At 45.2% G+C, this 16,842-nt stretch overlaps 1 protein-coding gene across 1 annotated transcript in view; it reads left to right on the top strand.

Moving 5' to 3' along the window:
- Positions 1 to 1,636: 1,636 nt before the first annotated feature.
- Positions 1,637 to 16,842, top strand: part of ADAM12 (ADAM metallopeptidase domain 12) — a 187,631-nt gene continuing 172,425 nt past the window's right edge. Inside the window, 1 exon segment of the mRNA XM_040607235.1 lies at positions 1,637 to 1,921. Coding sequence (XP_040463169.1) covers positions 1,690 to 1,921 — 232 coding nt within the window. The 5' untranslated portion in view covers positions 1,637 to 1,689.

Below are 16,842 nucleotides of genomic sequence, written 5' to 3'. Positions count from 1 at the left end.
CTGTTAAAATGTGACTGATCATGGGTGAGTCGGGAAAATTTAGCATTTAGGTATCTAAAGCTACGTGTAGGATAATCCCCAACTGCTCGCAAGGGTAGAGGTTTCCTGGGAAGGTGCATGATGGAAAAAATGTGTGCTGCTGAGGTGAGACTGGAGAGGTAAACGTAGATGGAGTTCAAAATTCGGAGCAAGTGGAGGTGAGTCCATGGGTCTAGTTTTGTGTGGAGGTGTAAGGGGAGAAAATGTACTTTTTATCTGTGAAGAAAAGCAGCCGATCAGAAGCCTTCCTGCATATACTTCCCAGTCCCAGCTCTTTTTCAGGTTTATTTGTGATAAGATGACCTGACATTACCACTGGTATCCCAGAGATATGACGGTCCCCCAGGGTGGTTCAGGGATGCTCTTAACCACGCAAAGCAGGCATGGTGCAGGGCATGGTGCAGGGCATGGTGCAGGGCTCCAGCTTGGCACGCGTAGGGTCTTGTACCCATTGAGTTTCTGCTGGGTCATTTCTCCTGCAAGACGGGGAAAGGTGTAGGCCGGATCACCACAAACACTTACCAGACTCTGCTCCAGAGAAGACCCGCATCCATGGTTTCAAAATCAATTTTTTAAGTGGGATTGCACGGCTGTTGGGCATGCTGGTGTACAGGCATGTCAGACCAGTTTTGGCAACAGTTCCCTGCACAAGGAACACGGGGCCAGTCTGCAGAGTTAAACAGTGATACCGGAATGGTGGGATTTGGGAAGAATCTTAGTAAATTAAAAATAAAACTGCACAATAAAAGTCTGTAAGGGTTTACAGGATCAGGTTCTTTCTACAGCATTCTGTGCAACATGTGGGCATTATATGCATTTTGGTGGTACGTTAAGGAATAGATAATCTGTATTTGGTTATTCTCCCAGACAGTCAGTAATAATAATTTGAATGAGGAAGATTTTAAAAAATGCATCTGGCAACTCTGTGGGTGTGTTGTTTTGGTTTGGGTATTTTTTTTTTCTTACTTTATATTGTGGGTTTTTTAAAATAAGAAAGTCGGAGGCACCAGAAACAACTCTGAAATAATTATGAAACTAATAAATATTCCCTGTGCTCTAACGTACGCAGATGACTTTCCAGAGGAAGCAGCCAGGGCTGCGTGTGCAGCAGAAATGGGGCAAACTCGGCAGCCGGGGGGGCCGAGCCGCTGCGGGGCCGGGGGGACCCCAGCGCCCCCCGGGAGCCGGCTGGTGCCTGCGCGGCGGCGGGCAGTAGGACCCCGCGGAGGGGCGCCCGCGGAGCTCATTTGTTCCGTGGTGAGGAGCGCGGGGAGCGCAAGCCAGCTCGGACGGGCTGCTCGTTCATTGCAACGGTCAACAGAATTCTGCTTGCCAAAAAAAAAAAAAAAAAAAAAATCCCAACCGAAAAAAAAAAAACCCCACCAACCCACAACAAAAAAAAACCAAAATTAAAAAAAAAAAAAAAAAAAAACAAAAAACAACCAAACCAAAAAAACAACAGACCCAAACCAAAGTAACCCAACCCAAACCTCTTTAAAAAGAAAGAAAAAAAAAAAACAAAAAAACAAAAAAACAAAAAACCCGACCAAAACCAAAGCAACTCTTCCCACCCCCCCACCCCCCCCAGAAAGCAGAGACCAACTCATCAGCGGCTCATGCAGGAGCAGGAGGGGTTTTGGAGTTAACTGCATGCAGGAAATCTCTCACATCCTGAGTCCCAGCTCGCTCCTCTGTAACTGTATATTATGGTGCTGCTCTCCAGCCCCAGCTGATGAAAGTTTCTCTCCCCCAGCCCGGGCTGCGATGCCAGAGCGCGCCCGTGCCGAGCGGCCGCGCCGCGCCCCCCCGCGCCCCCCAGCCCCGCGGCCCCTGCTGCTGCTGAGCCTCCCCTGGCTCCTCCTGGCATCACCCGCAGCGCAAGGTAAGTACCGCCGCGGAGCTGGGGATTTTCCTGAAGCCCTTCCTCAACCCACGCTCCATTTTCAGGGGACAAGCAAGGGAGAAGTGACCTGAACAAAATCAGCGCAGCCGGCTGCGCGGGGGGCGCTTCGCCGGGCGCTCCCAGCGCTGATTTTGCGGCGCCCCCCCCCCCCCCTCCCCCCACGGCAACGCTCCGCCGTGCTGGGCGGCGGGGTGTGTGTGTGTGTCCCGGAGCTGCGGATCTCCCGCTGCTCTGCGCGGAGTGAGGGTTTCCCCGTCCCGTCCCGTCCCCCGCCCGGCGGGCCCTGCCGCGGCAGGCACGGCCCGCAGGGTCCCCTGCACGGCCCCGGGCCGGCGTGGGGGCTCCGGGACTGGGATACTGGCAGCGCTGGGATACTGGCAGCGTTCGGCTTCTTGTTTCCAGCCGGGAAAAAAAAAATGCCTGAAAAAGCCCAACCCCGCCGGTAAAGGCGCCCCGGCTGGCGGGCGCTGCCCGGCTCGCTCGGCGGGAGCCGTGCCCCCGGTGTTTGCGGGGCTGGGCGCCTCGGGGACGGGGACAGCCTGGGAAAAGCCCCTTGTCCTTCGTACAGCCGGTCTGGGGCTGGCTGAGGGGTCCTGAGGGGGGGGCAGGGCCTGTCCTCATCGTTCGTTCGGCAGCAGCTGACAGCGCGTATTTTACGTGAGAGCGGAAGGGAGAGTCTCCTCTACAAATACGTGTAACGGGTCTTTTTTATTGCAACTTTAAACCTGGTAAATGTTTGCTTGTCTCCGGATTTATCCAGAGCAGCTTTCACTGGCTCTGGGCTTGCTGAGGGAAAGATGGAGATATACTTTAGCACATGTTAGCCAGCACACTGAAATGCTAGGGCAGGCAGAAAGAGCTGTTGCATTTAATCAAGCACCTAGGATTTATGTTAATGAATTAACAGGAGTTGAAGCTTCGCTTTGCCTTTGTGAGGGGTCTATAGTTTCTTGTCGTCAGCGTTTCTATTTACACCAAATCAGCGCGCTGGGGCTAAAGGCTGCAGCAATTCTCAGGTAGATGAGTAGAAACAGGTCCCCTGTTCCCTTGCGATGGGTTTGGGGTGGGTTTCTTTGGGTTGAGGCAGCACATTCCCCTTCACTGGGGGTGGGAGCCACTGTGGCCGGCCAGGCTGCTCCATGTCTTGGAAGTGGGCTAGAACAGAAGGTAAACTTGACTATGCATCCAGGAAAGTTTGAGGTAAGGTGCTTCAAGCATTCACATGTGACAGAAACGAAGAAATGAACAAACCTCAAAGTCGTTGTCCATGCAATAGAGTAAGAGGGCAAGCTGCAGGTGACTTAGATCCAGCTTGCAAACGAGAGAGCAGAATGGTAAGTGGGGGTGGGATTCCTGTCACCTGTGCCAGGGGATTCCCTGAGAGCCAAGCTGAAGCTCTAAGGGTGAATCAAGCTCTTCGTAGAGTCTGTGTCAGCTGCTCATCCTTACGGTGCCCATCTGTAGATGTCTAAGCTTGAGCAACAGTGGTGCTTGCTGACCCTCGCAGCTCAGCTGGATTTCAGCTTTGCCTTGCTGCATCTTTCGTACTCCCCTTCTCCCCGTAACATGTGTATAACTTGCTCTTTGGCTTCCGCAGCCAGTGTGCTCAGCGAGCATCCTCTCCTCTAATACCATTTTCTTCCTGTGGAAGAAGAGAACAGCTTTAGCTTTGCCAGAGCATGTGCTGCTTTCTTGGTCGCAGAGGTGCTGAAAGTTACAGCCGCGTGCTTCTAGACCCGGCGAAGCTGCCCGCTGGCGATGTGTGCTGTGCTGGCACTCAGCTCCACCGGGCGATAGGAAGCTCTGCAACTTCTACCTCAGCTGGCTTTGCTGCTGAGCCTGCTTCGGGCCCGGTGTTAGTGATCTGAGGGGCTGCTGGGACATCCTTATTTTTACGTAAAGATATGCTCAGTGATCATTTGAGTTTAAGTTATGATAAACCTTGAAAACCCGTTTTGGAATGTGGTAATAGACATGCATGAGGTGGGACTGCCCTAGTAACAGCTCTAATATTAACCAGTAATTATTAGGTTATGAGCTAGGCAACTTTGAAGTAGCCTTGCCGCTCACTGTTCGTATGAGTTTCCTTTCTCATTTTGTACAGTTTTACAATCGCCCTTCTAGTTTTCAGTATTGCTAGCTCTTGGTGGCTGGCTGAAGGGCCTCATGGACAAAAAGGAAAACTAATTGAAGTACCAGCCTCAGCAAAGCAAAACTGGCTTTGCTATCCTTGTGGAGGAAAATATATAATAGGATAAGATCTAATCTTATGGACTCAATCAAATGCCTTAAAATCTACATCTGCATAAGCTTTTCACAGAGTCAAGGCCTCCTTGTATCTGCAGGGCAGACAAGGTGGTGGTGTGTAAAGGTAAACTCCAAATTACTAGATGCTAAATCTCTTTTAGATATTAGGTGTCAGCTGGAAGGACAGTGGAAAAATGAAAATGCTAAAATTGCCGTCCAAAATTCTTTACCTTCAATTAAAATAGCTTTTCTGTCAGATTTTATTGTTGTTACTGATTGCAACTGCATTAGCTGTAATAGAAATAAATTACAGAAGAAATCGTGTCTCTCGCTTTAAACCCCATCTCGCCAACACACTGTGTTTGAGAGCTCACTTTCAAATACTGTCTTCTTTCAAACTGTTCCAGTGTTTGTGGCAGATATTTATGGTCTGTGTATAATCACCTTCTTGTCTGATGATTATCCCTATCAGGTCCCCTGCAGATAGCCTGGCATGAGCTGTCACTGTCCGGGGGCTCCATAGATCCATGCCAAAACACACCAGCTGAGGATATTATGCCCACTCTTCAAATCATGTTCGCATCGTTAACTCTCCTGCTCGCTGGGGAGCTGCTGGCTTGTTTGCTGCTGTTTTGTTGGGCATCTCGCTTTCCTTGAGATTTTTGGAAAGGTCTCCATCCAGCCACAAAGAGCATCCGTGAACTAATGATTGACAGGCTACGTTCTGGGCAGCTTTTCATCCTGCTCGCAGCGCAGAGGCTGCCCTGGTGGCACTTCTCTAACGACACACGGGTGACTGCAGCCAGACCAGGGCTGTGTTTATCCGTTGCTTCCACTGAAGCTGTCAGCTGCTGCTGCTGCTATTGATCATGAAATTCTGTTTCAAAAAGGCTGAATTCATGTACAGGCTTATTTGGTCCTCCACCAGCCTTGTTCAGCCCTCACATACCCTAATCCTGACAGATTTATCACTAACGGTCCCTATGTTTCTAACTAGCTCACATTGCCAGTGCAAATTGTCCAAGGAGTCCAGCTGGGCTTTGTTTTATTAGTATTCATGTGCATCCTTTTGGGCAGCACCGTTTGCGCTCCAGGGCTGCGGTGCTGCATGCGGATGGCGAGCAGCGAGCTGGGTTTGCCAGGCGGGCAGCAGGATGTGGCCAGCGCGGGGTGGCAGAGAAGCCCCCACGTGCGTGCCCAGGGTGCTTGAACAGCCCGGCTTCTGCTGGGGGTGCTGCCAAGCCTCCTGTCCAAAACCCCTGACTTCTGGAGACTCTGCTTGAAGGCTGATAGCGTGGATTTTCTCTTGACTTCTGCTGTGAGCGTCGTTGTCAACAAAGAAGTGACGTTTCTAGGGTGTTTGCAATCAGGTCTGAAATGCCGTTGGGTTTATGTGGCCAGGCTCTGCTACGCCAGCAGGCTCTCCCCAGCTTCGCACCTCACGCAGCATCCAGCCCTGCTTAGGATGCCAGGCCCTTCACGCTATGCGCATTGGAAGGATTTTTTTCTTTAATTGCTTTTTCTGATGGCTTCTTTTCCTCTACACGTTCTTGTGTTTTACTCCACATCATCTCAGATTTTGCTCTTCCTGTCGCATGTGCGTTGTACTTGCACTTCAAGTGGCTTTTCAGGTTACTCCTAGGACAAAGTATACCACTTCCAAAATTATACTGTACTAAAGGCCTAAATCACGCCTGTAGAGGCTTCTCTAAGGCCCTGCTGAGCCTCCAGGGCAAATCTATGACAAATTAAATTAAAACCCCATGGCTTGAGTAAGTCTGGTAGAGGGTTGCAGCTGATTCTGGATAGGACAGCATAGTCCAAAAGGACAATTCCCTTTGTTTCTGGGGAAAGCAGAGCAAAGTGCTTCAATGGTATTAAATTTTTATCTTATTGATAAAAGGATCACAGTAACTGAGAAAAAGTATTGTTTCTTAGGAGGCCTCTGCTCCAGGATGTTGACCCTTCTCCTTTCAGTATCACTTAAAAGTTTGAGACTACGTTGATATCGAGTGTGATGTTGGCATCGATGCTTCAGAAAGTGACTTGTTGAACTGCGTCATCCAGTCAGAAATGCTGAATCATCTGTTAAGTCTTTTCATGTTGTTTCATTATTTTTTTATACCCCGTGTAAATGAGTTTGCTGCTTTCCATGCCTCGGAGAACTATTTGGTTAGATTGGGGGTGGGGGATTGTCCATTCACAAGGTCAACATGACAAACCCGTTGATTAGATGAACACATTCTTCCTTGTCCAAAACGTGTGATCTAATAAGGCAAGAAGTGAAATGTTTCACGGCCTGTTAACCATGCTAGATAATACACAGCAAGGCATAAAAAACTGGATGCAGAATTTGGTACAAAAGAATCTTTAACTAGTTTATTTTTAGGTATTTGTTAGGAGGAACTGTGTCAATCCCTGTAAATTTAGTCTTACTAGTATGTGTTGTATGTATTAAGCGAAAAACCTTCCTCTGACAATGGTGAGTTTGCTGTTTTCTTGCTTCTATTTAATCTGTTATAATTCTGAAAACAGCTGATCAAGCAAGAGAAATAAACCTCATGTGTGACTGCTTACCTTTGAAAGAACATTCTAGAATATAAACTTCACTGAATCCAAGTGCTTATGGGATTTTGTTTTGATATAGTCACGTAAAATAAAATATCTGGACTTTGTCATAATGCTACATTTAATAATGTGAGCATATGGGCCTGGCCATGTGTGGAGCTGAACATCACCAATATTTTATTCAGCAGCAGTCTGTACGCAGCGATGGTAGTGTGCTAAAGATCCGCTGTTCCTTCAATGATTAGAAGACGTGAGGAGGAGTACTGTTGAGTCCAGGTTATTTAAGCTTGTTTTGCATTCCTGTTCTGCCATTGAGAGCATGGTGGTGACAGAGCTACAGCTGAGAGTAAAACGTGGCCTCTGTAGCTTACGAGGAAGGATGCAGCATCCCACTCTGATCCGCGTTCCTTTGCGAATTGGAGATCATAAAAACATATCTGGGTTAAAAACCACTCTTGCATTTTGACACAGATTTTAAAGCAAGAGGTAAGCATTCCAAGTGAAACAGTATTGATTTTGTCACCTATTGCCTCTTAAGTGAGCACCCCGCCGAAGAGAGATTTTGGGTAAACGCTTGTGGCTCGTGGGGAAGTGCAGGGTTGTTGGGGAAGAAATCGTCACGCTTTAGGAAGAAGCAGCGTGTCTGTTTATTGTGTCCTGTATGTTCCTTGTGTGTGGGTCTGATCCTCAGTTGGGATAAATTGTCTTATTTCCATGGATCTGGTTCCTTTGTACAACCTGGCGCTGATGTTCTGTGCTATTTGTTTAAAATCTGCTTGACAGGATCAGAGGAGGTGTAGGCTAGATAAGCAAAGCTACGTTAGTGACCTGAGGAGATATCTTGACCTGAGGAAACAATAAAAATAAATGTTCATTACTCCTGTGGCTCATCCTGAAGAAGCCTGTGAAAGTCAGGAGTTACGGACCGATCCAGTGCTTATGGTGACATTTGTTGTAAGGTCACACACATAAACCTGAGCAGGGTAGGTGGCTTCAAGAACATTAAGTAACTCTAAGTTTTCTGTTCATTTGTGTTTCAAAAAATGGAGAGACAGGTTTCAGTGAGAGCTTATGTTAGTACATGTGCCGTTCGTTTTCCTTTTTCTGCTGTTGTATAATGCGAGTAGCAGGTATTCCCCGCACAAACAAAAATGTGTGATGGATATTGCCTCCTCAGCCCAGTGTCTCGTTTGCTAGGCTTGGGAAAGAAACACAGATCATTTCCCACACACGTTTACCTAAATCAATCCCGAAATCTGCTTCAGCTGGATTTGCAGTGTTTTCGGCGTGATTTCCCAGAGAACATCTGAATGAATGATTTGTGTGCATGTGATGAGCACAACTCAAGCTCCCACTCAGTAGGTTTTTTTCACTGATGATTGTATACGGGAATGAACATCCCTCAATACAGCTCTGCTAAGGATTCCTTGCACTCAGCGAGGGAGGCCAATAAATCACTGGAGAAAAGGATTGTGTCTTTTAAAAGAACAAGTGGAAACTGTATTTTGGGGAGTAATTTTGAACTTCATTCAGTGGAAAGTAGCTTTTCTTGAGCATTTGGAGGGGAGGAGCTGGAGAGGAGCACTGGATCTGGACTGTCACATAATTATGTGGACTTATTGCTGAAAAATGAATATATGCAGTACTTTGACTTTGGGGCTCTGTGGATTACTTTTGCCTGGGCTTCTAAAGCACAGATTATTGTTTCTCTCCTCAAATGAGTGGTTTTGTTAGGTGCTGCCTCACTGATGCTGAGGGCTGTGAGGCTGAGTTTATAATCTAAATGAGAATCTCTGAGACTGGGATCCTCTGGGGAAGGAGCAGCGGTGCAGGAAGAAGCAAATGTGCCCTGGTGGTGCCTATGTTGGGATGATGATGGGGTGGTGTTAAGATGGGACATCTTGTGCTATGGCATCCTGGAAACAGCTGTGGGAATGGCATTGTGCAGCCCTTGGTATTTTTTACCTGTTATTAGTCCTGTCCCGCTCGTTTTATGTGAGAAAGAATGACTGGGATGATTTATGTGGTATGTATCAGGACTTGGAAAAGAATTATGGAACGGTTTGGGTTAGAAGGAACCCAGCAAGCTTAAAACAGGATCTGCAGCAAGGGGACAGGAGTTCTCCTAAGCTGTTATGTCACTTACTTTTCAAAGCTACTTTGGGTTTGAATCTTGCATTTACAACATGACATTTTTGGTGAACTCCAAGCACTGAGCTCTTCCATGGGGGGAACCTCTTGATACGTACCCATCACCTGGTGCACCAAAATGCCCTCTGGTTCAATGCTTTGTTGCTTTATTTGTCTCCTACCTTGAAATGTTTTCTTCTAGGGGAGAAAAAAAAAAAAAAAAAAAGAAGACAACTCTGTCTTTGGACTGGTCCTGCATAGTAATTCTTCAGTCAAACGCATAACAACATCACAAATGAGGCTGGACAGCTGTTTCCCTAATATAGTATATGTATATATACTATATACGTAATAAAGCTTGGTTTTCACCATTTGAAATGCTCCGCAGTCTCCCTGCCCCCTCCTGCAGTCAATGGCAAATGTTGTTCTCCAAACTCCACTTGTCACATTTTGTCCTGGAGAACAGGGAGGATATTGAGATATACTGGCTTCTTTCCTTGAGTGCATTTCAATATGTATTTTGTATAATGAGAGCCCAAATCCTTCTCGCATTACTTAGGCTTTAATCACACTGTGCTCTCCCAAGATTGCTTTAATCGCATTTGCATCAGCAGGAGTAACTCTGTATGATGAGCAATATTTCATCTGCAAACAGAGGAGACAGATCTCGGGCACATGATGAGGAAGGAACTGGCTGTCCTGGATTCGTTACAGCGCAGCTCTCTAGTGAAGAACGGTGTAGCATCCTGATTTGAGAAATAGATATTCAAGAATTAGAATGAACAAAAGCTATTTTTGCCGTTTTCTTGAGGACTGTCAAGTGTGATAGTTCCCTTTCAATTTTCTCCTCAATGGCTTTTTTGGCATTTGTTAACTCCCAAGAAGCGCGATGCTGCCTAGTGCAGCACACATCATTTTGTACTTTAGCCATGACATTACCGTATATGAGAACTGAAAACTTATATAGATATTACACCAATATATAAACCATGTGTGTTAGAAAGACAAGTTCAGTTTTGAAATATTTGACTTAGCTATGCTTTTCACTTTCAATCTGTGCCAAACATGTGCTTGAATGACTGATGGAGTCATATGGTTCCCTGAATAAAGCACTTTATTGTGCGCAGACTTAGAGCCTTCCAACAGTTGTATTACAGAAGCTTGAAGATTAAGATGATCCAACTGCTTAGGGGGTATGTTCCACAATGAACATTTTATTTTCCTTTATTCCCCTCTCTCTCTGTTTTTCACCTTAATATGTGTCGTTAGTTTGTTCAGCTGGTCACACAGTGACACTGACCACAGAGCCTTTGGTCGAGAAGAACAGCAAGTTACCTTGAAATTTCAGCTTTCACTCCCATGTTTGTATTAAAATGTTGAACACATGACTTTTTTTCCATGGAGTTTATGGGATTTCGTGGGGGAGGGCTGTTCCCTGTCGCAGATTATTTCATCAGCAGAATCACATTTAAGAAGGGAATAACTCATGCAAGAACAAGTGATGACAGGAGATAGTTCTTGGAATTATAAAACTGAAATATTAAAAAGCCTGGGTTTAATGCTGTTTAGTTAAAGGGGATCTGTGCATCTCAAACTCCTATTTCTCATCTGAGCAGCCGGTGCTTGCGAAGTTGCTCAGTGCAAAAGATCAAGCGGACATGCTGCAGTCACACGCGGACCGGTGCAAAGCTGACAGACCTGTCAAGCTGGAGAGGGGATCTTTTTGTGTTAGAAGCAGAAAGAATGGAAAATTAATTTCAGAAATGCGTGGAGTCATCTTGCTGCTGCATGTCCTCAGGCTCATCAAAGACCTTTACTGACTTTTGAGGTTTTAAAAATTTTGTACATGAGTAGTAATTTTGCAACGGGAAGGAAAATGCAAGATTCAAGCCCAAGAAGATCCGTGGAATCAGTTGCTTTCCAAAAGTTACTTGTGCTTAAATGCCTGAGGTCTTGGGTTTGGGAAATGGGGGAGGAGTGAGAAAACAAGTAACACTTTGTGTTAGTTAGGTGGCTTGCGTTTTTTCTTTTCTTTTCTTTTCTTTTTTTTTTTTTTAATAATTATTTTCCAGGCAGGCCATGAAAGGACTAATTTTATTAGATTTTGTGGAGAGAATCAATGTACTGCTTAGATGTGCAAAGGTTAATTGGAAGAATAATTTATGATTTTGAACTAATAAAAACTTTACTGCAAAAGATAAGATTTCTATATTATGCGCAGTCAAATCTTGCTCAGCCTCTTGTGCTTACATACAGATGAGGGCAGAGCCCGGTATGCTCTGTGCTGTCTTTTTTAAAGCTGTGTAAATGCTGTTAGTGGGATAATGGGAAGTAACTTACCGGCATGGTGGGGTTTCTGATTTTTGACCTTTCTTTTGAGAGGGCATCTTTGTTTTCGACTGGTGGTTAGTGTAAAATTTAAGATGGATGGATGGGTGACTTTAAGGCAAACTATTGCTTATTTGACCCTATGCGAGTTACTGGGCTTTCTGTCTTTAACCGTGATGCACTGGAAATCTGGTACTGGTTTATTTTGCAGCATTTTCATATTTATTTTCAGATATTGTTTTAATTTGGATTTTTGTTACATTAGTAAGTGACCAATTATTATTTTTCCTGCCTCAAACAGAATGGGTACCATTCTAGAAGGTGGTTTCAGCAAGATCTGTGCCTGGATAATGTTTAGCTTGGGTAATGTTTTGGCTTTTGCTGCAAGATGGAGTAAAATAGAGGACTGGAAGCACAAATCCCCACTCCTAGGCCAAAGCGTTGGATAGTTGACACTTTTTTTTTCTTCTTTTTTTTGGCATGATATAGTCTTAGTCCTGATGTTAACAATTTCCATTTAAAGCAAGTTGATTTTTTCCCCCTTGATCCGCAAGAGCTGGATGTGATCCTCTTTTCTCAGAACTTCTATATTGCAATCCTATCTAACTTTATGTATAGCCACTTTATACTCATCATCTATAAATATATCAGCACTGGCAAGATAAATACCAAAAGGTATATAAAGCTAAAGGACAGTCATGGGTCCTGTCATCTTTGGTTTTCTAGATTATGCAAAATAATTCTTTTAGTTCCCTTCTTGTAATTCAGTCTTTCCACTTCCCTGCTCACCCTGGCAGCCTTTCCAATCCACCAGCTCCAGGCTGAATTAATCTTTTGTGAATGCAGGTGAGGTGAGGAGAAATGCCCGCAGCATTCCAGATGTGCTTCTATCGCTAACTCTCAGGAGTAACTTCAATATCTGATATTCACTGGAAACACTTCTTTTGATGCAGCGTTCCAGACTGCCTTTGCTTCACGTGACATCAGTGTTACACTGAATAGCGTGTATGGGTCTGTCTGGTGTCACTTGCCTTTAAAGATTACTGCTCAGAGCAGAAAACTTACTAGTCCCTAAGGGTATGACCCTCCCTTCTGTAGTACTTGGTTTCAGCCCTTTGCTCCAGCCTGTAAGTTATTGGATACTTTGGTAATATTCCTGTCTTCTGTGCAGACATCGTCTCCTCACTTGGAGTATTGGATTTCAGGAGGATGCTTGTGCACGCCGAGTAAAGGTTGCTGATAGAAATATTGATCCTGTATTGTATTGTACTTATTACATTTTCTTACTGAACCTTGGTGGAAACCTTCCTTTACCTGACTAGTTAGTGATGTGCTCGGTGGGTAGTTTTTACTCCTTACTCGGTTTCCTCCCCTTCTTAAAATTCCTAAGTTCACCCCCATCTCGAAAGGCAAATGCTTGTCCTTCTCTCTTAGTGTGTGAGCTTGGTAATTTTGAATTAAAAAGTTCTATTTTGAGTCTGGAGGTGTTAAAAGAATCATCCCAAATAAGATGTGACGGCAAATGATGTGGGGAATAAAACTTTCCCATCTGACGGGCATCCCGGCTGGCAGTGGTGGCTCTGTTGGGATGCCTGCCCAGCTCGCTGGGGCTGGTTGCACAGAGCAGACCCGAGGTATCCTGGGCTATAGGGGAAGCCATCTGGCAGCAGAGCCTGTGGGGATGCCTCGGTACCCTGCCACAAAACTAATTGCCAATGGTCCAGCGCGTGCTGTATGCAGCCATGTGCATAGCCCTTCCAGCACACGTAGCCAGAAATGACCCATCCAAATCACCGATCCCACTGACTGTGAACTAAGCAGAGGAAGCTGAAGAAAATGAGGAGGGAAATGGATAAAGCATGCCTCTTCTGTCTTCCACGGCATTGCCAAAGCCCTGCGATACAGAGCAGTGCTGTTAGCTGTTTTCAGTTTGCAGAAAAATTACTCCGTTCTATTATTCTTTCCTGTCCTACGATTATTCGGGTGCATTGGTGTTTTGTTGCAGAACAAAAAGCAGATAGGCTGTGACTTACAACTCTGAGCCCATTTGTAATATGAAAGGTAACATGAGGATAATATCATTGAATTCCATTTATCCTTCTTTTATCCTATTATTTTCACATCTCAGCAGTAGCTGCAGTGGGTTACACGAAGGGTGACTGGATGCGGTGTGCCAGGGAGGGGGCTGCGGTCTGGGTGGGCTGGAGATGGACAGCCTGCAGCGTTGCCAGGGCTGGGGCCATCAACCCTGGGCTGGGCTTTAGTGGGGTGCTGGGGCTGTAAGAGCCCTCGGGTGCCTCGAGACCCTGACAGAACCATGTTAACGTGCGCGGCAAGATGTGCAGATGGGATTCCCAGAACGTGGACATCCACGACGGGAAGGAAGCACAGCGTGCAACATTGGCTTGATCGTAAATCTGTATGTTAATAGATGGATGGTATTTATAAACCGTCCCAGGTCTGACTCCTCCCTGTGCCATGCCAGGGGAGCAGGGAGCAAAACCAGCACTAGCAGGATGGCAGGGGTCTGCAGCTGGGGGGGAGCATTTTCTTTTTTTCCTTTCACTGAATCCCATTTTATCCAGACCCACTCAGCCCTGAGAGCATTCACCTTTTTGTTTGTCATAAGGACAAATAAATTACACTGCCTGGCTAAAAGCTTATTGATTTTAAGTAAATGCAAATCTGAAGCATGTCTGGGCTTCCTCAGGAGACAGCAGCCCTTAAGCAAGGTTGTCCCTTTGCATGCTTAGAGTTTATTTTGTGCAGAGCTCGGAGGAACCGAAATACAAAGCAAAAAGATGAAAACTGTTCTTAACTTCTTTGCCAATGAGTCCTTGTATGACAGTGTGCAAAGAAGAAAAGTTGTAGAAGTACGTGGCAGATGAAAAATATTTAAGCCACACAAAAGTTAATGTCAGATAACATCTACTCATCTCGCTATTTGTACAAAGTATCTTTTATATTACTGAAAAAAAAAAAAAAGTATAAAGGGCACTACATCAGCTTGTGGGCTGCTTGTGGATCAAAAGCGTTACCTTCAGTGCAGGCTGAAAATAGAAAACAGATAGACACAACTGTGAAGTTTTTCATGTGAAAAAGTGGGAGACGAGCTCGCGTCAGGAAGAACTGGACAGAATTTCACTGAAATGGAAAATAAGTAGGTGAGTAAGTAGGTGCATGTGACACAAAAGATAGGAAACCTGGGTCTAATAAAAGTTTCTGGTAATACAGATGGCCTGATTTTCTTCCCCTCTTATGACACGTTACCAAAATTTAAATTCTCTGATTTCAATTACTACACTATTTATACTGCTGTAATACCGAGAGTCCCTGTAGAGAAGAGGCCTCATTATTAATGTAATGCAAACAACTCTAATGGTTCCAGCTTCAAAGAAATCGTAATGAAAATGGGTAAAGGAGATGAAGAGTGGCAGAGAGGAAATACCAGCACGTCTGCGCGCATGAAGAACTGCAGCACTGGGAGCTCACGGGATGTGATCAAGGTGATGGAAACCCTTCGTTAGCTCAGATGTCCGGTCCCGTCCCATCACGCTCCTCTCCTGGTGCCCCTCGGATGCTCTTTGGGAGGGCTGGGCTTACGCTCAGAGATGGGTGGCCCAACACCCACAGAGGGAAACTGGGAGTGTGTTCTGTGCAGCCATTGTGCAAGAGACTGGGTGACGTGGCCCTCACTGGGACAGACTCTTCAGTGTTTCTGACTTTGTTGGAGGCGAGGGCCGTGCATGCCAAGGCGCTCCGAGGTTGCCAGCAGCTGGCCCACCTTTGCACCTACCCAGAAGCCCACACCACTGCTCAGGCTCAGGGCTGCTTTGGGGCTGCACATCTGTTTGTCCCATTTTTTCAAAGTTTCCCACAGATTTCAACTTCAATTTCTACATTTTTTTTGGTCTGACTCTTATGGTTTTTTTGTGGTGTTTTTTTTTCCTCCTGACTTACAGTCTTTCCCTACCCACGTCTTTAGACAGCCCTTTAGATGCTGTCCTCTTCCCCACCTCCGATGGGGGTGTGTGGGTCACTCTTCATTGGCTGTCATCCTTTATTTTCTGCAACGTGTTCTTTGAAGCTTTGCAGTGAGGCTGCAGAATCCTATGGGAAGGATTTACCTTTCTATCTTCCCCCTACTTTTATATTCACAGATTGATCTGGAATTTAAATATCACTTATGCAGTTTTCTTCATTTTGTCTCTTTCAGAAATATACACAGTACGTAAACATAATGACCTTAAATCAGAAAAATAAATTATTTGATTTACAAAAGGAACTGTAATATGCATCTATCACACTGGGGAAAGTTGGGAGTTAAGCAAGTGCATGACGTTAAGCATGTGCCCAAGTGCTGTTCACAATGAGGCCCCATGACTGGGCTGCAGTGCTTTCTCTGCCTTCTTCAGGAAGCTGTGATTTTTATCACACCCAATAATTTAAATAAAAACATTCAGATAAGCAGCAAAATATTTGGCTGAAGGAAAGCAACTAGACAGAAATTGATCTTGTGTTTTATAAATGCTTATGGCTTCAGAAGAGTTTGCAATCCCTAAAGCTTGTCTGGTTTGTTTCCCCCAAATAAATTATCTTTTCCAATAAAGATATAACTGCTGCCTATAAACCTGTCTTGATGTCTGTCTCCAGACTATCAACACTTCTGCACAATATGCATTTTCAGTGTGCAGCTAAATAGGCATGTGTGTAAGATTAAATTTGCTCATTGTAATCTTACTTTGTTATGCACCACAAGCATCACTTTGTCGTAATGGAACAGGAGTAGGAGTGGCAAAATTGATCTGCACGTTGTGTAGATATTGTTCCCTTATTCCCGTGATATTTTTATAGCAGTTGCAGTTTCTGGACCATGACACGTAATGAGGGAATAACACATCTGTGCACAAATACTCATCCCTCCCTTTCCCCTTTTCTTCTGTTTCGGGTAATGTTGTGATGTTAATGCTTTGCAGAATTAATAAGAAAGGCAACTTGCACATGTAGGAGATACCAGAAAGACTTTGATGCTTCCTGATATCTAGCTGCAGCTCCATGGCGTAAGACTGTGTGGAAGTGATGCAAGCAATGCATCAGTGGAAGGAGAAGTACACTCCTAGGGTTTCTTAAAATTTAGGTCTCATGAAACTTTCAGAATGGAAATCATACAAAATAATAGAAGGACCTGAGTCATTTAATTCATATAGTTGTGACTGCTCTAGTGAGCCAAGAAAAAAAAAAAAATCGGGGCTGGAGCCAGACTTTTCTCATTTCTCTGATATATGCTTCATAAATTTCTGTTCTGTGCAGGGAGCTTCATGGCTGATAATCAGAATAAAGAGCTGTGAGGTTCTCCCTAGACCCTCCTAGACACATGAGATGGTACCTTGTACGTCTCCACAGGGGTGAACCCAGTCGTGGGCAGGGTTGGGACCATCACTTCCAAGGGCTGACACGATGTCCTCCCAGCCCCCTGTCACCTGGGCTTGGGCTGCGCTGAGGGTGAGGTGAGACCCTTGCCTGCAGGAACACCATACAACAAGCAACTTTCCTCTCCCCAATATACTTTATCTTTTCATCTTGGGTTTTTTATGGTGTTTTTTAAAAGCATGCTGGAAAATACCAAG

The sequence above is a fragment of the Falco naumanni genome, chromosome 9 (genome assembly GCF_017639655.2).
Source record: "Falco naumanni isolate bFalNau1 chromosome 9, bFalNau1.pat, whole genome shotgun sequence".
In the NCBI taxonomy this organism is placed as follows: domain Eukaryota; kingdom Metazoa; phylum Chordata; class Aves; order Falconiformes; family Falconidae; genus Falco; species Falco naumanni.
Note: the sequence above shows the minus strand (reverse complement) of the source record. Positions and strands in the feature narration are given on the sequence as shown.